The sequence below is a fragment of the Topomyia yanbarensis genome, chromosome 2 (assembly GCF_030247195.1).
Source record: "Topomyia yanbarensis strain Yona2022 chromosome 2, ASM3024719v1, whole genome shotgun sequence".
Lineage (NCBI taxonomy): Eukaryota > Metazoa > Arthropoda > Insecta > Diptera > Culicidae > Topomyia > Topomyia yanbarensis.
Genome location: NC_080671.1, coordinates 34,720,115 through 34,743,414, shown reverse-complemented (window position 1 = coordinate 34,743,414; position 23,300 = coordinate 34,720,115). Strand labels below are relative to the sequence as shown.

The 23,300-nt window shown below is 37.9% G+C and overlaps 1 protein-coding gene across 3 annotated transcripts in view; it reads right to left on the bottom strand.

Moving 5' to 3' along the window:
- Positions 1-23,300, bottom strand: part of LOC131682539 (transient receptor potential-gamma protein) — a 526,333-nt gene that overhangs the window by 66,220 nt on the left and 436,813 nt on the right. For all 3 annotated transcript variants that reach the window (XM_058964097.1, XM_058964098.1, XM_058964099.1), the window contains exon 6: positions 13,952-14,241. In XM_058964097.1, the coding sequence (XP_058820080.1) occupies positions 13,952-14,206 (255 nt within the window). In that variant the 5' untranslated portion in view covers positions 14,207-14,241. The remainder of the gene's footprint in view (positions 1-13,951; positions 14,242-23,300) is intronic.

Below are 23,300 nucleotides of genomic sequence, written 5' to 3'. Positions count from 1 at the left end.
AAACCTTAAGTTACACTCATCAGCTGTTAGTAGAAGAGCGCCCAGAATTGCGCATGCTGGAAATAACCATGCGAAGGATTAACAACTGGAATCTCAAGTTTCACATCACACATTGCTTGCTCCTGATCCGAATTGTATGTGCAAATGAAAATAAAATATCTGCAATCAACAATTAGTTGAATAACTTGAAATAATTGATCACTTATACCTAAAATTGCATAACAATATAATTTCAAGTTCATGTTTTGGTTTGGTCGCGCTGGTGTATCTTTTCTGTATGATGGATGCAAAAAGTTTGTTTTGATTGTGGTAGTGTATCGGCAAAACATGGCAATAATGTGAACCCTCGTATTTAATATTATCCTATTATAACACTAGGCCTATCCTAGTGTTTGACGAGTGATTTTAAAGCGAAAAACCTATTTTAATCCACCTAGCGGTGCAATTGTGCCTTTCTCAATCATGAATCACGAGGATGTGTGCGTTGTTTATATTCATTTAAAACTTTTAAATGCTTATATTACATTTTATTAATATACATCACATGACAACTATATACAGGAAAATAAATCATTATTCGAGTTCTAAAATTTTGAAAAAGAAAAAACAGCCATGGTAATATTGAACTGAAAAACCTGTTTTAATCCACCTAATGGTGTAATTGTGCCTTTCTCATTTATCCAATAGCAAGTTATATTCAATCTATTTGTGAAAATGTCTATTACATTCTTATTATACTTTGCACATATTTACAAGAGCACGAGTGCCACGAACCTGATGAGTAACATGTTGACGATGAAGTCCTTGGAACAAAAAATATAATATTTAAGTGGATAAATCAGCATGAATTCAATGTTATCTTCGTATGACATATTTTGGAATGCAGTGGGAGGGAAAAGGGATTATACCTGTAAAAGATGATGTGAGAGAGGCCTAGTTGGTGAACATGGATTCAGTCATCACCGAATCCGATGTGACTTTAATTCTGGAATATGCCCGGTATCTTATTTCCGTTTAAATTCCTATGTAACAGTAGTAACTCCGGAATCAAAAGTCAGATCTGAATGTAATTCAATAGCAGTCAATGGGTATTGTATTTATCATTTGAAGTCAAGTTTGTAAAAATCAGTTAAGAATTTGCTGAGAAATAGGTGTGATATTATCATACGAACTTTGATAGTTACCCGAGGGTATCAAGAACCGTCATAGGTGGCCAATTTTTTTTGTTTTGGTTGCAAAAGTTTCAACCTTAGGGTCATTCGCCTCTTTGTCGGGTTGGAGAATTCTCTTTAGAGAAATCTCTAACCATATGTGCGGGATCGGGAATTGATCGATTTACCAACTACGCTATCCCCACCCCCCACCCCTAAGTGGTGGCCAATATGGCCAAAACTACTTTGATTGGTCTTTAGAGATCTAGGCCCACTAATCCAAGTAATGTTAAATCCGTTTTAAAATATGTATTGCATCATTTGGACATCTTCATGTTGCAAGTTTATTTAGGAATTTGATATGTGGCTGCAGTCTTCAGCTCATAATTCCGGAACCGGAAGTAGGATCAACAAAAAATACAATAGCAGGTTGTGGGAGCGTTAGAACCGTTCATTTGAAACTAAGTTTGTGCAAATCGGCTCAGCTATCTCTAAGAAAATTGAGCGGCATTATTTGATACACACATGCACCCACAGACATTTTGCGGTCTCGACGATTTGAATCGAATAGTATGTGACATTTGGCTCTCTGGGACTCAAATGACAGGTCGATTTTTGAAGTGATTTCCTAGGGACCATTCATAAATTACGTAACGCATTTAGGGGGGGGGGTACGACCGATTGTGACATGTTGTGACATATGGGGGAGTTAGCTAGATCGTTACGTAACATGTTTTTACTGAAGAAAAATAATGTTTTCCCGAAATTTGTTACGTAATAAGAAAGGGGGGTATAAAGAAATTTGTGACATTTTGTTACATGGGGGGAGGGGGGAGTCAATTCTGGGCAATTTTTGCGTTACGTAATTTATGAATGGTCCCTTAATATGTATATAAGAAAACCAAAAATCATTTATATTTCCAAACCAAACTAATTTCATATCTGTATTGCAGAGTAGATTTGTTTCGTAATGACGAATTTGATAGGTCGATTGATTTGAGGTATCAACTAATGAAAGTAGTACTGTTCATGAAATCTTTGTTGAGGTTGTAGCTTCGCCAAACGGTTGACTGCTCATCATTTTAGCTTAGCTGTAAATAAATATTTTTTCAAGAAGAAGGTAAGCATGTTTGGTTATATCCAAGATGATGCTGTTCGAATAATAATTCTAACATTGATAGTAATAATTCAGCAAAAATTATTAGCTGACAATTAACTAACATATATATTTTCGAAATCTGAACGGATCTGATTTTTTCAGATTTGGACGAATTTGAAAGCTGACAAGTCCATACAAGAAATAAATAATGTTATAACTAGTGTATTAGGAAAAGATTGAAGAGTTAAAATAACTCATTTGCTCCTTTTATAAACTGGTTGTCTAGAAATGGACGAAAGCAAACAGAACAAAATCGAATATGATTTTTAATTATTCGAGTTGTTTGAAACAACCAAAGAACATCAATTTGAAAGAACAATGTGAACAATGGACTAGTAGTAGAAGTAGTAGAAAGGCGTCTGGAGTGCAAGGGCTCTAAATTTTCATAACTTTCCCTACCCAGTAATGTCTAGCTAATAAAATGTCGTTAAAATGTAAAAAAGTGTTACACCTAAATCGAAAATACAGCAAAGAAATCAAACGAATTGAGGCTAGCCTAAACACACAATTAATAAAATTGTCGATTAAAACCAACAAACGATACCGAATTGGTAGCTGAAAGTCATAGTAAGAATAGTAAGTATGTCGATAGATTCTCTCATCTAATATAAAATTTGTAGTAAAAAAAGTTACAGTTCACTAAAGTACGGTGAAATCTAATCCGCAAGAACCGAATTGACGATAATGAAATCGGATAGTTTATTTATATTCTCATTCGTATTCATTACCAACTATTGGCAAAACATATATCATAAAATGTGTGACAAAATCAATTTATCACTATAAGATGAATTGATCTGATCTTTTTTATATCAAATTTGAGCTGAGCGACTCCAAATTCACTTGTAATATATGGCTATGGGACGAAATTTTCTAAAAATGTATATGGCGGATGAAGAGAATGTAGGTCAAAGGGAAGGGAGGGGTGTGGGGTGTTGATGCAGAAAGAGATTGTGTGAGGGGAAGCTGAGAGGAGGCTGATGGAGTATGCAGCACCCAACCGCATATTATACCCACCATTTGAGATTTGGTTTATGGAAATCGGTTCAGTCATCACCGAGTAATCGATGTGACTAATTCTGGAATACGTCCAGAACCCGAAAATTCCGGAACTGTCGATAGTGGACATTATATTCAAAGAATCTTTGATTGGCCATCAGTGATCTAGTCTTGTAAATAGAAATGATGTTATCTAGACTTGCAAATAGAAATGGATTTTTGACCTTTCAAGTACATATTACGATTGTACCGGTTTATATGGGAAATTCCTATGTGGTCGCAATAAACAACCTGTAACTGCGGAACCAAATATCAGATACAAATGAAATTCAATAACAGTCCATGGGAGTATTGTATCTTTCATTTGAAACCAAGTTTATAAAAATCGGTCAAGAATTCTCTGAGAAAAAGGTGTGAGATTAACTTACGAACTTGGAAAGTACCTGATGGAATCAAGAACCGTCATAGGTGGCAAATGTGCTCAAAGCTGCTTAGAATGATCATTAGTGATCTAGACCCGCAAATCCGAGTTATTTTGCACCCTTTTTGATATGTATTACACCATTTGGACATCATGTTGTTACCATTTTATATGGGAATTTGCTGGGTGACCGCACTCTTCAACCCGTAACTCCGGAATCGGAAGTCCGATCGACAAAAAATTCAATAGCAGCGTATGGGAGCGTTATACCTTTCATTTCATCAAGTTTGAGTGATTCGGTTCAGCCATCTCTGAGAAAAATGAGTGAGATTTGAAAACACAGACACACATACAGACATTTGTCAATTTCGACGAACTGAGTCGAATGGTATATGAGACTCGGCCCTCCGGGCCTCGGTTAAACAGTCAGTTTTCAGAGTGATTGCATATCCTTTCTTTATGAGAATGGCAAAAACATGAAATTTAGCCAAGCACACTTGCCATATTGGATCCGCCATTTTGAATTTTATATTTTCGACATCAGAATCAGAATCAGCGACCCCGAAAATCTATATAAAGCAAAAAATAACAGCATTTACAATGAAAAAAACCTGTTTTAATCCACCTAGCGGTGCAATTGTGCCTTTCTCATTTCTCTAAACTATGGCACGGAGGCTTTTTATGTTCAACATAATTGTGGAAATGTCCATTACATTCTTAGTACACTTTGCACTTATACACAATGGCATGCCAGCCACGAACTTGATGAGCTACGTGTCGACGGTGAAACACTTGAAACAAAAAAATATCATACTCCATTAGCCTAATCAGCATTAGATCAATGTTATCTGCTTGCTAACTCATTTTGTCATGCGGGGCTGGGTATGTGAAGAGGGCGAAAGTCCCATGAACGAACGACTCCCCAGCTTAAATTATTATGCTTTGTGATACAGTGGTGGTTTAAAGATGACGGGGTTGAAAGGGAGGGGTATGAGGGCTGGATGGGGTGGTGGTCTGAGGGGTGATTTAAGGAGATTTTTAAAGGAGGGGCGCGAACAGTAGAGGGGGGGGGGGTGTAACCCCTCTCCGTAAACCATCAACTACGCCTCTGTTAAAATCCAGAAACCCTAAACGAGTCGAAAAAAAAATTTGGCCGGGATTAGGTTGACGTTTTTCAGAGTGATTGCATAACCTTTCTATATGAGAAAGGCAAAAATGTGCCAAAATCCAAAAAAGTGAATCGTAGTCAAATTTTTTTTTCGAGTTTGCATCAAATCTCGACGTTTCATGCACCTTGAACACATTTAGCATCAAAAATAAAAATTCTATTTTTAATTTTTCCTATAGTTTATATGAGAAATTTCTGTGTGGCCGTACTCTGAAACCCGTAATTCCGGAACCAGAATTCCGATCGATCCAAAATTCAATAGCAGCCGATGGGAAGGTTGCACCTTTCATTTGAGACTAAGTTTGGGCAAATCGGTCCAGCCATCTCTGAGAAAAATGAGTGACATTATTTGACACATACGCACATACATACACACACACATACACACACACATACACACACACATACATACATACACACACACATACAGACTTTTTCCGATCTCGACGAACTGAGTCGAATGGGATATGACACCCGGCCCTCCGGGCCGGGATTAGGTTGACGTTTTTCAGAGTGATTGCATAACCTTTCTATATGAGAAAGGCAAAAAGGTGCGAAATCGGCAAAGTCCCAAAAAGTCGATTTTTATAAAAAAAATTTTCGAGATAATATAAAATCTCGACGTTTCATGCATTTTAAAGATGTTTGGCATCAAAAATACGAATTCGATTTCTGAAATTTCATGGGGTCCCCCCTTTGAAAAAAAATTTTAAGTTCCGGCTTATATGGGAATTTTATGTCTATATTTCCGGAACCATACAAGCGATCCGTGCGAAATGTTACAGACATCTGTGGGGATAATATAGCTATCATTTAGGACTAAGTTTGTGAAAATCGGCCCAACCATTTCCGAGAAACTGATATGAGTTTGCTAGTTATGAAAGATGGACGCTTTTCCCGGGCACTTCCGGAACCGTCTATGGTGGTCAATGTAGTCAACGAAAGTTTGTTTGGCCGTCGGTGACCTAGAACTGCAAAGTTAAGTTACTTGAGAGACATTTTAGCGAAATTTTTACCTTTTTTGCTTTCATCGGAGTATCGGTTTGAATCACAATTTGCTATGTGATCGCACGCCACAACCCGTAACTCCGGAACCGGAAGTCAGTTGGGGATAAAATTTAATAGCCATTTACGGGGACGCAACATCTTTCATTTGAGACTAAGTTTGGTTGATTCGGTCTAGCCATCTCCGATAAACCGATGTGACTGTTAGTCTGAATTTGGATACTTCCGCCGGGGCTTCCGGAACCGATGATGGTGGCCAATGTGACCAAAGAGACTTTGAATGGCTGTTAATGACCTAGTACTACAAATCGAAGCAGTTGTGGTCATATTTTGGAAAAATTTTCACCATTATACATTCATTGCAGAATTTCTTAAAATCGACGTTTTCTGCGTGATCGTACTCATCACCCTGTAATTCCGGAACCGGAAGTCGGATCCATTAGAAATTCAATAGCAGCCTATGGGAACGTTGCACCTTTCATTTGGGACTAAGTTTGTAAAAATCGGTTCATCCATCTCTGAGAAAAGTGAGTGAGATTGTGTTCGCGTACACACACACACAGACGCACATACACACACATACATACACACACACACATACATACACACACAGACATTTGCCGAACTCGACGAACTGAATCGAATGGTATATGTCACTCGGCCCTCCGGGCCTCCGTTAAAAAGTCGGTTTTCAGAGCAATTGCAATACCTTTCTATTGAGAAAGGCAAAATCGTAAAAAGGTTCTCCAGTTAAAATCAAGGTATGTTTAATATATTTGTGCCGGAATAACGAGATATGAGGCGGTAAATTCTGGCTCGTGAGTGTTCATTTTGCTAAGCGCCGTTGCATTCTGTTTCGGTTCACTACGTGAGTGAGGCGGATTAGCAGATATTTCAATAAGGTGATTTTGTTTTAATTAAAAGTTGAATTTAGAGGATAGTTCTAGATACAAATGTGCACAACAAATAAAGAATATAACATGAGCTTATTTTTGCACACCTATTTTAGCCTAATCGATATTGTCATTATCTCATACAAGGCTGGAAGAAGTCATTTCAAATGACATTTTTATGCGAAAGTTCGGGAAAAAACCAACGCGACCGCCACGATCCAAGTTTACCTAAAGCTGTTATGCATGTAAACGGACGAGAGAAAAGCAAAAACGTTCGTGCTGCTGAGTGTGCCTGTTACATGTTCGTGAAAGTTCGATTATTCGGCTTGCTGCCGTAGTTGGGTTTCGTTCGCTAGCAGTTGCGAATGTATGTGAATGGCCGGTGTGTTTAACTTTCATTGTAAATATCCAAAACTATTGATTTTTAATGGCCAACAACTCCTCCTTCAATATAAAACTCATTACCAACAAGTTGAAATAAAAACCATGTTGGCGCACCGGCGGACCCCCTGCGCATTGTAAATGTACAAATCTGTTGATTTTCAACGGCCAAAAATTTCCCCTTCAATCTAAAACTCATTACTAAAAGGTTGAAAATATTTCCATTTTGACGCATCAGCGCATTGTAAATATACAAAACTATAGATTTTCAATGGCCAACAACTTTCCCTTCAACGATACTATGTGACCGCTAATATTTTGCTTGCAGTCCTTTCCTACAGCAAGCGAAAAAAAACTGCCGCACATTCCAAACTTGCAAATATAGAGAAGATGGGGTAAAACGCACCCCAACGCACTAAGCTATAGAACATCAATCGGGAGAATTTAATGAATGATATCGTTTAGCCAACATTTTCCTATGTAATCAAAATCATAATGCTTTGCAAAATATTCAAAAACATGAAAATAATTCAATTCTTCAAAATCATTAAAAATCACCTTTTGAAAAATAAGCGGGGCAAAACGCACCTGTGCGGGGGCAAAATGCACTACAACAACGGGGTAAAATGCACCGCAACAACGGGGCATAATGCTCAGTGAACAAGCAAGTAGTTTTGTTTTCTGACGGGATTTCACAAAAGTGTGCCATTAAATAGCCTTAGGATATGCAATTGGTAGGTTTTCAGAATGATTTTTCTGTTTTCGATTAAAAACCAGCAAAATCAGAGAAGAGGGCATTTTGCCCCCGATGGAGCAGAAATATAAATTTAGCAAAAAGGGAATTATTTAGTAGATTTTTCATATGTAGTGCGACAAAATAATGAACAACAGTATAAAGAGAACTGGAATGCTCTAATATAATAGTAAAACAGCATTTATAAGAGCGGAAAATCCTTGTTGCACGAGCCACAATAATTACATGAGGAGAGCACGTTATTGTTTTTTGTTTATTTCTCGAGCTGCTATTGATGTACGGTTATCAAACTTTGACAGTATATGTTTACTATGGCGGACTACCGGCTGGTGTTACCGTTTTCTAGAAATTTGCAGTTGTTTTCGATATAAGCAAAGGGTGCATTTCGCCTCGGGGGTGCGTTTTACCCCATCTTCCCCTAAGCCATGAATGTCGTTCACTACATTTATTTGGAACCGCTGCTATGAAATTTATTTGCAACAATTCCAACGCAACGGATGATGAAAGTTAAACACACGGGCCATTCACATACATTCGCAACTGCTAGCGAACGAAACCCAACTACGGCAGCAAGCCGAATAATCGAACTTTCACGAACATGTAACAGGCATACTCAGCAGCACGAACGTTTTTGCTTTTCTCTCGTCCGTTTACATGCATAACAGCTTTAGGTAAACTTGGATCGTGGCGGTCGCGTTGGTTTTTTCCCGAACTTTCGCTTAAAAATGTCATTTGAAATGATTTCTTCCAGCCTTGGTGGCGGGAAACAAAACTGCTGTGTGGTGGCATTCACGCACACCAAAGAGATTACATTCATTGAACGACATTCATACGTACGTCAACCATGAAATTCGTCTATGACTTTCCTGCTCGGGCATCAGCGTGAAAGTTTGTAAGCTTATGACGTTCATAAAAAATGTCAGGTTTCCAGCCCTGATCTCATATGCTTGGTTCGAAATCAAAGGGTACGAAATAGGGTCACAATAGGGTGATGTGCATATTATGGCAGTAGATAATAGGCACATCACCCTATATTGTATTTGATTCCGTTAAATGTACGATTACTATAAATAACAAAAATAATTTACTTTTTGGAGGTAATTATCGGACCGTTGATAATTACCTCCAAAAAGTTCAGGTCAACAAAGTAGCGAGCGTTGCTAGGACCGCCTCTTTGCCATTCAATGAACTGCGACACACATACAAAAGCGTCACATAAGAAAAAAAAAATCGTCAGTTTGCTTTCTGACCTCGTAGAACACTGATAGAATATATTCGTAAATCGCTAGGAATTAGATTCGTACAGAAAATTTTCATAAAGTATACGAATTTTTCGTACATATAAAGAATCGTTCGTAGTTCTACTAAAACACTTTTATTTTTTATTACGAGGTTTTCGTTAAAACCACGAAAGGACTTTCGTTGGCTTATTACGAAACGGCTTCATTAGGCAAACGAATTCTTCGCTGCTATATACGAAAGTTTTCATAATATTTACGAGCACCATTCGTCAAACCGTTAACGTCAACAGAGTCATTGTTGCTATACGTCAGATAATTGATGATCATCACCACGATCTCGGTCTGACTATTTAGTAGCCGTATCCGCATCCGTAGATTTCCTGAACCTCTTTCGGTTGATCCAGAATCCGGAGCAGTACGGATTTAGTTGAGCCATCGCGAACTGCTCGTTGGTTTTGTATGATTTAGTTTGAGTTTTTCTCTGCAGGAGCAATGTCAAAATAATATGCTATTAAATATGAAAAATTCTCTTAGATGAACGAAATGAATTCGTGCGACCAACGAGATTGTTCGTAATATACACAAACTTTTATTAAAATAAACAAAACATTTCGTTTCATCCACGAAAAATAATGTCGTCTTCAACGAATACATTCGTGCAATGTAAACTAAGTAAGTAAAATTTACGAAAACTTTCGTTTATCAAGCGGCCATTTCTTCACACCACAATCTTTCTAATTCTCAATAATGATGAGTAGGTTGAAATAGAATCGTATTCGCCAGATCGATCCCTTTAATTAAAAAAAGCGGTGCTGCCAAACATCGATCCTAAAAGATCGAATGCGACCAACGAAATCGTTTGTAGTATACATAAAAATTTATTAAAATAAACGAAACATTTCGTTTCATTCACGAAAAATAATGTCGTTTTCAACGATTACATTCGTGAAATGTAAACTAAGTAAGTAAAATTTACGAAAACTTCCGTTCATCACGCGGCCATTTCTTCGTACCACAATAAAATCGATTTGGCCACATCGATTTTTTAAAATAAATAAAAATCGATGTTATCAAACATCGATCCTAAAGGATCGACTGAAAACAATAAGAGACTAATAAATACGAAAAGTTTTCTAAGATAAACGAAATTAATTCGTGCGACCAACGAAATCGTTCATCATATAGAAAAACATTTATCATCAACGAATTATTTCGTTTCATTCACGATAAATAATGTCGTTATCAACGATAACATTCCAATGTTCATCAAGCGGCTATTACTTCACACCACAATCTTTCCCCAATAGAGGTGAACAGGTTGAAATAAAATCGATTTTGCCAGATCGATCCTTTTAGTCAGTTAAAAAAATCGTTGTTGTTAGACATCGATCTTAACTCATCGATTGAAAAAAATAATATGCTAATGAATACGAAAACTTTCCTAAGATGAACGAAATAAATTCGTGTGAGCAATGAAATCGTTCGTAATATACAAAAACGTTTATTAAAATAAACGAAACATTTCGTTTCATCCACGAAAAATAATGTCGTTATCAACGATTACATTCGTGCAATGTAAACTAAATAAGTAAAATTTACGAAAACTTTCGTTCATCAAGCGACCATTTCTTCGTACCAAAATAAAATCGATTTGGCCACATCGATTGTTTTAAATTAAAAAAAATCGATGTTGCCAAACATCGATCCCAAAAGATCGACTGAAAACAAGAGGCAAACTTTTCTAAGATAAACGAAATGAATTCGTGCGACCAACGAAATCGTTTGTAATATACACACACGTTTATTAAAATGAACAAAACATTTCGTTTCACTCACGAAAAATAATGTCGTTATCAACAAAAGCATTCGTGCAGTGTACATTAAATGTGTAAAATTTACGAAAGCTTTCGTTCAGCAAGCGGCTATTCTTGTACATGAAATGAACGAAACCTACTATTTACAATGCACGAAAATAATTCGTTGCAGAAAACGACGAATGAATTCGTGCATTGCATGATCGATTTCATTATATTTACGAATTTATATTATCAGTGTAGTTGCTACGTTCTGTCAGCTCGAAGCAATATATTCCATGACTGCCGCCATGCCTATTTCTAAAATAAAGCAGCTAGACGAATGCATTTTGATCCCACTATACATATGTGTAATGAAATATTCAGTAATGTGAGTAGTAAAGCTAGTACTATCCACATGAAAAAAAAATTACCCACTGGAAACTTGGGATCAAGAACAACAACAGTTGAATTTTGCCACGGTGGAACCGAAATTTCATTTGCATAAACGCATCGCAAGTGAAATAGAGTTATCATTTATCTTCCAAAATATAGCAACGCGTGAAAAGAATTAGAATGCATGAAATATGAGGGAACGAGACGGTTCTGATCATGCATTATGATTTTATTGCGAATGTTTCATACTTACCCTCTCTTCCCTAATCGAAGATTCTATGCCTTTCTTTGATAAGTGTTGTTTTTTCCTGTTAACTAGTTATCAGCTGTTTATTTTGAACAGCACGTAATGTTGTATAGTTTTTAGCAACTACTAGGGTGATGTGCCTATTTTCCCCATCTTTTTGTTATCACCCTACCCATCTTTGTTTAACGCGTTGAGTCAAATGGTAGCGTAACAAGAGGGGCACTCAATTCTAGTTTTCGTTACACTCAAACACGAGAATTTCATTGCCTTCAGCGCACTTGTGTTATTATCTTGGATCTTAACATCGAAGCAAAGCTGTTGATGCCAATTTATACGCATTCCATTTAAGGTGTCGGTTGTAACCATAATTCCCCTATTTAACGATTTTCCGTTCGCTGTCTACGATTCTTTGTAACAACAAACTGTGTTGTGATGCCCACATTAGATAACTTTATGAGCACGCCAATGGTCCCATTTTACCTATAAGCATCAGCAGATGCCCAATCTAAAGGTTGGACGGGTAGAAAAGCCTTTGAAATCGATCACTACTGTGATAATGTTCCAAAGTCACAGATGTTTGTTCATTGAATTCGTTCATTTCTGTAGAAGCGCTATATACTAGCGTAATAAGACTTTGATCAACATAAACAGCCACAGATCAACCTAGTTCGATTTGAACAGTTAAATGTATACAATTCCGCTAATCAAGATTCAATTGACTATGTTTAGAAGGGCCCGTCAGTAATACCAGCCTTGGGGCCCGTCGCGGCTCTCGACGTCTCTGGCTACGAAAGTTAATTATTGTTCATAGTTGAACCAACTTTAAGCTGAGATGATGAAATGAAAATTACTACATTTTAATGTCACAGCGGACGTGTCTAATACACAACCCTTTAATATTTATGCTTGCGCCGCTGGGCGACAAGCCCATAAACCAAAAGACGAAATTTCTAGATTTTGGTAAGCGCAGGCGGCCTCTATTCAAACCCAAGCGTGCTCATGCATAGATACGACACGGCCAGGATTTGATAAAAGCTCTTTTTTCAATCAAGACTCAACACCAACACGGATTCGGAATCGGATGCGGATAAACGCGTTTACGCGAAGCATATCCGGTGCAAGTGAATCCATCAGAGAAGTCGAATGAAATTGTGGCTCATCCGTTGGAGTACATCGTGATGCAAATGAAGATTAACGGAAGCTCGAATATTAATAACGGTCAAATGGATCATCGTTTTCTTGCTGGCGCTCAGCAAAATTTCAGAAATTTTTGGAGTAAGAAAAAAAAGTTCCAACCTTGACTCGACTTCCAGGCGACCGAAATTTATAATTTTAGCACAACTTGCAGTCACCTAAATCATCGACCAACAGCACTGGCTAAAATGACAGAGCTGTGCGAAAGAAAAACATTATTCCTATCAAGAGAGCCCCCAAAGCAAAAACTTCTATTTGCGCGCTTCGAAAAACTGAACCTTGAAAAATTATGTCATCCTGGAAAATTCTGTAACGTTAGCACGACGACGATGCCAAGCAGTAAAGAAAGAGAAAATCATTTTTTACCTTGCCTCGTCGTACTGGGTGGTTGAGATCGAAATTGCTATATTTGTGAGCATTTTTTTACTAGCTACATTGACTCTGTACGATGCCATTACGAAATCTGGAGTGGACGGAAAAATTTACTCGAAATATATTTAAAACATTTAAGCCAGAAATGGAGCTCGAAACGATTTGATTAACGGCAAAATCATTCACAGGATTGAGTTAAAAGGCGATAAATAAGCGCGGCATGATTGTGGTTGACTGGTACAGCGATGACGACAGCTAAACGAGAACGTTAGTTCACTTGTGAAACTGATATTCTTTATTATTTACAATGCACCGTGCGTTTCCATTTAAAATATAGACGTCAACGTTTACGGCGCTAAAAGACGCACGGCGTCAAATCAGAAATGCTGTGTTTTAAAAGTCATGGAATTGTCTTAGTTTTCTAATATAATATTAAGGGAAAGTATGAATTTCATATTTTGAACTATAATTAATACAAAATACATGATCACCTTGTGATAGTCCATATGATTTTCGTAGGATATGTCTGCATTAAAAATAAAGTTTGCTGTACCCAAAAGCTACGTTCCTCTTCAGACTGCTTTTCAAAGCAATCCCGATTGTGACACGAGCAGAATGCCCATCAGCCGTCGCCACTATCATTATCACCACCGCAATCCCTTGATCCCCTAAAATTCACAAAACCGAGGCGAGTTCCGCAATCAGGGCGAACATTTACCCATCAGCAACGACATACCCCCCCCCCCCCCCCCCTCACCCGAGCCCAATCACACCTACCTTAACTCGTTTATCGGCTAATTTTTCCCCGGACGACGGTTGCATGTGCGATGGCAGCGGAATCTCTATCTTGGTATCCTTTTTGCTTCCGGGGCCCCCGCCAGTGCCAGCCGGACCTACACTGCCGGCCATCGGATCCGTGGAGTCGTCCCCACCGCGCGTCCGCAGGGTCATACTATCCGGGGTGGAAGTGCGGCGCGCTGCCGATTTCTCATTTTTTACAAACAGTTTACTCTTTAGTGTTGTGCTTTCCATCGAGTTGTTTTGCCCCACATTTTCTTCACCACTTTCTGCGGGGCAGGATTGCGTCGATCCATTCGTTGTCGGTTTGTTGATTGCATTAAAGGGGGAAAAGGAAATAAATTGTATTAGTATGTTTGGCGAGTTTTAGAAGCTATCAACACACAAATCAATCTAACACACGGAATGTTAGGGATAACTTCATAGACATGGTTTGAAATATTTTAGAAAAAGGATCGGAGTTCAATTGAAACCGAACTGGATTTTGGATGAAAAGTAATAATATTTGATATCTAGCAATCTAATAGGGTTAAAAACGGTAGTTTATACGAGCTAATAGAATTTTCCTATATTTAAACGAAACATACTCAAAACTGGTCTACGAGGTTGTATATAACAACACAGAAAAGCTATCTAATCATTTCATAATCTAACTACATAAATAGACGTCGTAAACAACTTTATTGGGTGCAAACGATGCGACCACATACTTTATGATATCTGCTTTACTTCACCTAATTCAATTTCATGCATTCGAACACAACACCTTCTCGTATCGTTAGTTACAAAACTTTTTCGCCATAACTAACCGGGTGATGAAATTTACTCTTCATTGCTTTTCCACCATAACTAGTTCACGTCGTCGTCGTCGTCGTCGTCGTCGTCGTCGTCGTCGTCGTCGTTGGAACTCGGCGGAAAAACAAAATAATTGCATCGCAATTCTTCACCCGGTGGTACGCCTTGCAATGGTTATTTAGATTATCCGTCCAAAGCGGCATTATAGTGGATACCAACAACGTAATGGAACGATAAAATTCATAATGATGAAGAAAGTTTTCTACCATCGCCATTCAGCGCAACCACGACTAAGAACGGGAACGACCGCACCAGGAAAATGCGGCTGTATAATGATGTTAATCCGGATATTTTTTTCTAGTATAGTGTTTCTGCCGTTGCACAGTGGGTTCCATTGAGATTGGAATCGAAAATTCGGCCATATTTAAAACGGAACTAAAATATTTTCCCGACGTTGCACAGAAGAGTAACTGGGGTCAAATCCTGGCCAAAATTATTTGTTGCTGCTATCGCTTTTATTATGCTTTAATATGAACAAAAAATAGACAATAACTAGTTTTTGGAACAATTTGGCATCTATCCACCTACCAGGGCAGAGATAAATTTTCTATATCCTTTCGAATACTAGTAATTTCGAGGTGATCTTTGCGAATACATTTGTTTTTTTTCAGTTGCGCAAACAGTTGCTCAGTAGAAAAGGGGGAAGAAACGAGACGCCTGTGCATATTTTCATAGAGATTCATTTTAAAAAACATAGTATTTGGCCCTACAGCAGTTCGATGAACCTCAAATTATTAAAAATTTCAATATTTTCAAATCGCTTGGAATTTTTAGATCGGACAAGATCGGAAGAGTTCGAATGTTTTTCGGATAACTGCATTCTGGTTTTGTAATACTGCTTCAGCAACTTTGGCGGATCTCACCGTATAATGTAACTTTTTTATCATTCAAGTTTGGAATAAAATGTTTAATAAACGTATATTTTAAAGTTGGTGCAATGTACAGCAACACTACTATTTTCAGTCGGTTTTAACCTAAAGTTATACAAATGGTTGTGTTCAACTACATTGGTAATAATATTGTCTTACTTAATACAGTCATCATCACTAGAAAGCAAGGCCGCCGAGAGGGGGGGGGGACCGGGGTGTTTCCCCCGGGCCCGGATTTTTAACAGAAACTAAAATTTTGGCAAATACTTTTTCGACAGAAATTTATTTGAGAATACAATTAAAAAATCAATATCTTGTGTATGAGGTAACTAGAAAATTCTAAACTGCTGCATTGTTGATATCTACTATGTTTATACCAAACTAATTCTAGCATCGAATCAAGATCAGGCTCGAGCGGGGAAGGCGGAATTTGTACATTGAACGTCATGTACGCAGCTCACCTGGGTTAAAATCTCAACCCCGCCCACAGGAATAGAGATTTGTTATAGGAAAATTCCAAACCTGAATGAAGAAGCGAATTACCTTAAGGTTAAAATGTCTATAATCGAAACAAAAATATGATCAGATTTGTAAGGGTCAAACAATTAAATGGTTTGATTAGAGATCATGAGGTTGTCTTCAAATTTCGCCAATTTGAAATCGATTTTTTTTATTTATTGAATTTCCCATCTTCGAAAGCGCTGGATTAGTATCGAAAGTAATTATTGAAAGACAAAACCCTGCTTAGGATTGCCACTCTGGTTTTTGGAGACGAATTCCGTGTCTTCGTTCAGGTAAATCCGAATTCGCCCGGAAGAATCCATTGGATTATTTTGCAATTTTGAGTTGCCTTTTCTTTACCAGGAATCGCCCAGCACCCAGTCCTCATAAATATCATCCTCGGGTTGCAGGCCCTAATTGTTTAGGAGGGACCCTCTTGGCGTTGACAAATGTTATTTTAAAGGTGCCATTTGGGTTTACTTTACCCCATTGAACCTTCGCTTCAATGGATTAATGTTCCTCACAAAGATTCTCGAAAGAAACTGAAGTGTCATTTCACACTCCGTGTTTGTTTACTGAGAAGCAGAGCAAAGCTCGCACGGGTTATCCTTCACAGCGAGAGTGGTTGGTGCTTTTGCATTATTTGTGAATAACCGAGATAGGGAATCACTACATCCAACTAAATCAACAAAACTGTTAACAAATGCAAAAACATACAACTAAATGTGAACGGCACAGAAGGGTGAAGTGCTTTACCAAAACATTACACTCTACGGTGAATGTGAAGAAAATAAGATATTTTTCCTCCTAGTGCTACGAGCTACATAAGAAATAAAACAGTGCATATTTATATGTTTTTAAGCGTTTTATACAATAATAAGCAATGGAAGTGCTCCAAAATTATGTCGAGTGATCACTTTAATTCGAAATTCTAATTGATTTCAACGCATACTCATGTGTAGTCTTTCCCTGCTCAGTAAAACTCTGCTGGTCAAAGTACCACTAGAGGCAGTAACCCTACCTCTATTTGAGAGCTCAACTGGTCAAATGAGTCATCAAAAACTCTTGATATACTAAAAGAATTCGAAATTAATCCAAAAATTTATATTTAAAATTTAATATATTTGGTTTGCCGTTCATTGATATAAAATCTATAAAAAATCATATTCAGATACGAGATGATTCCGAAAAAATTTTGTAATGGGGTCATACTCAAATGACGTAGCTTTTTTCGGCAATTTTCGATTACCAATTCCCCCTAGCAAAGAGGCCAGGGATGGAAAAAAATATATACGTTTTACAATTTTTTCAAATACGTCGTTTTATGAACATTTTCATTATAACAGCAAATTGCATACACAACAAGCCCCTTTCGTGACGAGTATAGTTTTGTTTTGAATTTTATATGTCATGTAGCATGAAGAGAAGATCTCTCAGTTCACTATCCTGCAGCTGCCAATGATTCTAAGAAGCATACGTTCAACTAAATTACTAAATTGTGTTTGATTGATTTCGAAAAGAAAATTTAACTCTGCTACCAAATTAAATCAACTAGTTAGCAAGATTAGCTATCTAATGTAGCAAGTTAAATCCGCTTACAAAATCTTTTCGTTTTGGAGGAGTGAGCGTGAGATTTTGAACGTCGCTTCCTGAACGTAACGATTTTATTTTTATTTTTGAACTATTTTCTAGAAATCAGTTACAACATTCTTGTAAAATATTTTAAGGTATGCTAACACACCAACACAAATAAAAGAATAATTCATGTTTTTATAGGATTATGAATGTTTTCGAATCCAGCATAGCGTAAAATCCAACCAAAACCCTTATTTGAAATTTGATCCATGTTTCTCATTTTTTTATTCCTACATGGTTTTTTTTTTATTTTGTTAAAATTTCATTGATCTATTTTTTCAAGTTGTGGATTGTATTTGTATTTCTACAATTGTAAGATTCTGCCATTTTTATCTATTTGCTTACTTTTATTTTATCCATCTTTTTACGTTCCTTAATTTTGCTTTTTTTTCTATTGCTATCACTATCACTTACTTTAATTTATAGTTTTTTCTCTGTTATTTAATTTTATTCGCAATTTTTCGAGAAAATTCTGCTTTCTTTATTTTTTTCTTATTGTTTCATATTTTAATACCATGCTTTTTTATTTGTATCTTTTGTCATTCCATCTAATTTTTAGAATTTGTCTATTTACTACATCTATTCTCGTCATAGCCTTTTTCTATTTCCTTTTTTTCATATTTTTTTGCATTTCCAAAAGCAATTTTACTTATTCAAATTCATTCCAATTTGTCTTATTGTTTAATTTTTTACCTTTCTCCTATTTTCTTCCTCATTTTGTAGTTTTTAGCTGTCCGTTTAATTTTAATTCGTTATTGTTATTTCTTCATGTTTTCCATTTAACCTATTTTGAAAGTACTTTTCTGTTGACCATTTTCCTATACGTTAACATTGAATTTTTTTTATTTCCCTAAAAACATTTGATTTATCTTTTCTTGACACTAAGCGCACTTTTTCTTAATTTTACATTTAGTTCGTTGTTTGAATTTATTTCAAATTTCATTTCTAGTGCTTTTTCTGTTCTTTAAATAATATCAATTTTATTCATTTTTTTCGTGTTAATGTCTTCATTTTTGTATTCCTATAGTATACCATGCTGGCTTTTTTCTACAATTTTTTATTTTCCATTTTGTCTGTTTGATCCGTTTTTGTTCAATACTTCCAATTTTCTTTACTTTTTCGTCTTTTCATCATTTCAATTTTTCAGTTTTTCAAAATTTTCTGGTTCGTCCATTTTTTTAAATTTCTCTATGGTTATTTTATTCTTGTCTTTTATTTATACTCCTCTAGTTTTATGCATTCTTAACGTTTTAGTTATTTTTTTCTATTGCTTTAAATATTTGTTGTTTTTAATGTTAAATAAATTTTATTTTTCTTGATTTATCAAGTTTTTCAGTTTTATGCATTTTGTATGTTTGTATTCTTTTTAGTGTTTTTTTTCCTAATTTCCTATCGATTTTTCATTATTTTCACCATTTGTTCAATAATGTTCGACTTTTTTAATCTTCTTTAATATTTTATAGGTTTTGTTTTGGTTTTTTCTCGATTAAACCTATTTTGATAATTAACATTTGTTTATGTGGTTGAATTTGTTGTTTTTAGCTCTTTTGTACATTTTTTTAATATTTAGTTTTCCTATTGTTTTTTTTTTATCTTTTGCCGTTTATCGCCGTTTGGATATTTTTGATGTTTGTAATTACTACATTTTTAATCTTGTCATTTCCTTGCTTTTATAAATACTATTACAAAAATGGCGCTTTTCAAAGTCACCAATACTCCCAAAGTATACAAAACTCTACGTTTTTTCCTTCATTGGTACTACAAACAACTAGAGCAAAAAATTATACATAAATATAAAGTTTCAGTGTACTATACATAATGTCAGTGAGCATACGTCTCCCAACCTTTGAACGGAACGGATCGTTATATTTCACAGTGGTGTTCGTTGTGTAAATTTCAGTGATTCAAGGTCATCCTTTGTTCGTTCGTTAGCTGCCATTCTGCTGGTGCCGGCAGTAAATCCAGTACATTGTTTTCGCTGGTGCGGAACAATCGACGTTGTTTGCAGATAAGTTTTGCTTTATTTTTTTTTCCTCGTTTGCTTTCTTTCCTTTTCCCTACTTTTACTCTACCTTGTAATCAAATAATAAGACACATTCCCGTTTATATAACGCTCTGCCCTCGTGCTTAAATGGCCGAGGGCGAAATACCATCTGATGTAATCATGGAAGTCCCTGATCCCCCTAATACTCGCATTGCTCCCCGTATAAAGCAGTACCCAGAAGGTTCCTCTGGGCCATGGGTGGTATATTTTCGGACCGGAGAGAAACCGGTTAATATATTAAAACTTTCTCGAGATCTGACTGCTAATTACCCGGCCGTAACTCAGATAACACGTGTTCGGGCAAACAAGATACGTGTTCTAGTGAATGATCTCGGCCAGGCAAACGCGATTGCTTGCTGTGAGCGCTTTACGCGGGAATTTAAAGCATACGTGCCTTGTGTGGCCTGTGAAATCGATGGGGTAGTGTCCGAACCGGGCCTGAAATGCGAAGAACTGTTGGAGCACGGGGTTGGCTGCTTTAAGGACCCCTCTCTTGAACAGATTAAGATCTTAGAATGCAAACAATTGTATACCGCAAACACCGAGGGAGGTAAGACTACCTACTCTCTATCAGGCTCGCTTCGGGTGACATTCGCCGGGTCCTCTCTTCCCAACTACATCCTCCTTGACAGGGTTCGCCTACCAGTTCGCCTGTTTGTACCGCGGGTCATGAGCTGCAGCAATTGCAAGCAGTTGGGCCACGCAGCCACATATTGTGGAAATAAGAAACGATGCGGCAAATGCGAAGCATTGACTCTTGCGACAAAGAAACTGAAAAGTGTATTTGCTGCGGGGGTCCTTCACATGCTCTTAAATCATGTCCTGCGTACAAGCAGCGCGGGGATAAAATTAAGCGTTCCCTTAAGGAACGCTCAAGGCGTTCTTATGCAGAAATGCTAAAGAATGCTTCGCCATCTGTCCTGTCCGAAAATCCCTATGCTGGTTTGGCTAACGTTGAGCAAGAATCTGACGACCCACGAGAGGGAACATCTTTGGTTAACCCAGGGGAATCCAGGAAGAGGAGAAATCCAGCCTCCCCTACATTGCCTCGTAAGGGTGCCAAGGTGTCGTCCACTCAGAGTGCGCCATCTACAACCAATAAATCCAACGGAAGTGATGCACAAAAGCCGAAGCAATTTGCTCCAGGACTTGGAAATATTAATTCTAACAAGGAGTACCCACCACTTCCAGGGACATCCAAAACCCCAAGTGTCCCCTTTTTTCAAACAGATACTCAGTCCAGTAGCGGACTAAAGAAATTTTCTGACATAGTGGACTTAATTTTCACAGCTTTCAATGTTACTGATCCTCTTAAAAGCCTTCTGATACGTTTTCTCACTATGGTGCAAACATTTTTGAAGCAGTTGACTACTAAATGGCCCCTCCTTGCAGCGATCGTATCCTTCGATGGCTAAGTCATCGAACGAGGTCACCGATTCGATCACTGTTCTACAGTGGAACAGCAGAAGTATCCTCCCGAAAATCGATTCCTTTAAATTTTTACTAAATAGTTTAAAATGTGATGCTTTCGCATTATGTGAAACTTGGTTAACTTCCGATATAAATCTCAACTTCCACGACTTTAATATAATTCGTCTGGATCGAGAAAACCCCTATGGAGGAGTACTTTTGGGGATCAAAAAGTGCTATTCTTTCAACCGAATTAACCTCCCTTCGACACCAGGCATTGAAATTGTCGCTTGTCAAGTTTTAATCAAAGGTAAAGACCTTTGCATTGCTTCCATCTACATTCCTCCTAGAGCCTCGGTAGGGCACCGAACGCTTTGTAATATCACGGAATCCTTACCGGCACCGCGGCTAGTTCTGGGAGACTTTAACTCGCACGGTACGGTATGGGGCTGTCTTCATGATGATAATAGATCAATATTAATCCAAGATCTTTGCGATAATTTCAACATGACCATCTTAAACACGGGAGAAATGACGCGGATTCCTACACCACCAGCACGCGCAAGCGCGTTGGATTTATCGCTATGCTCGACATCGCTACAGTTAGATTGCAGGTGGAAGGTGATCTCTGATCCCCACGGTAGCGATCATTTGCCTATCGTGATTTCAATTGCTAACGGTTCAAAACCATCGGAAACAATCAATGTCTCATATGACCTCACACGGAACATTGATTGGAAGAGTTACGCGACCGCGATATCCGTTAAAATCGAATCCACTCAAGAACTTCCTCCGGAGGAAGAGTACAGGTTTTTGGCTGGCTTGATTCTCGACAGTGCGAATCAAGCTCAGACTAAACCAGTACCCAGCGCGAATACCCATGGACGGTCTCCCACCCTGTGGTGGGATAAAGAGTGCTCAGAGCTGTACGCGGAAAAGTCCACTGCATATAAGGCCTTCCGGGAAGACGGGTTACCCGCTAGCTATCAACAGTACGCGTCGTTAGAAAGGCGAATGAAGAGTCTAATGAAAGCCAAAAAACGCAGTTTATGGCGCCGGTTCGTCGACGGGTTAACGAGAGAAACAGCGATGAGCACTCTTTGGGGTACGGCTCGACGTATGCGTAACCGTAATAGTACCAACGAGAACGTGGAATATTCAAACCGTTGGATATTCGCTTTCGCCAAGAAGATCTGTCCGGACTCTGTCCCGGTACAGAAAACGTGCCGCGCCGCGTCTCCTCACGATACCGCGAATGAAACACCGTTTTCGATGGTGGAGTTCTCACTTGCTCTCTTATCGTGCAACAATAACGCCCCAGGGTTAGACAGAATCAAATTCAACTTGCTGAAGAATCTGCCTGACACTGCAAAAAGGCGCTTGTTGAATTTATTTAACAAGTTTCTTGAGGGTAACATTGTCCCTTATGAATGGAGGCAAGTGAAGGTCATCGCCATCCAAAAACCAGGAAAACCAGCCTCCGACCATAACTCGTATCGGCCGATTGCAATGCTGTCCTGTATTCGGAAGTTATTCGAGAAAATGATCTTGTTTCGCCTCGACAATTGGGTTGAAGCAAATGGCTTACTGTCAGATACACAATTTGGCTTCCGCAAAGGCAAAGGGACGAACGATTGCCTTGCGTTGCTTTCTACAGAAATCCAAATGGCCTATGCTAACAAAGAGCAGATGGCATCAGTCTTCTTGGATATTAAGGGGGCTTTTGACTCAGTTTCTATCAACATTCTGTCAGAGAAGCTGCACCAGCATGGTCTTTCACCAATTTTAAATAACTTTTTGCTAAACCTGTTGTCTGAAAAGCACATGCACTTTTCGCATGGCGATTTAACAACATCGCGATTTAGCTACATGGGTCTTCCCCAGGGCTCATGTCTAAGTCCCCTGCTCTACAGTTTCTACGTGAATGACATTGACGATTGTCTTGCCAATTCATGCACGCTAAGGCAACTTGCAGACGACGGGGTGGTCTCTGTTACAGGGCCCAAAGCTGCCG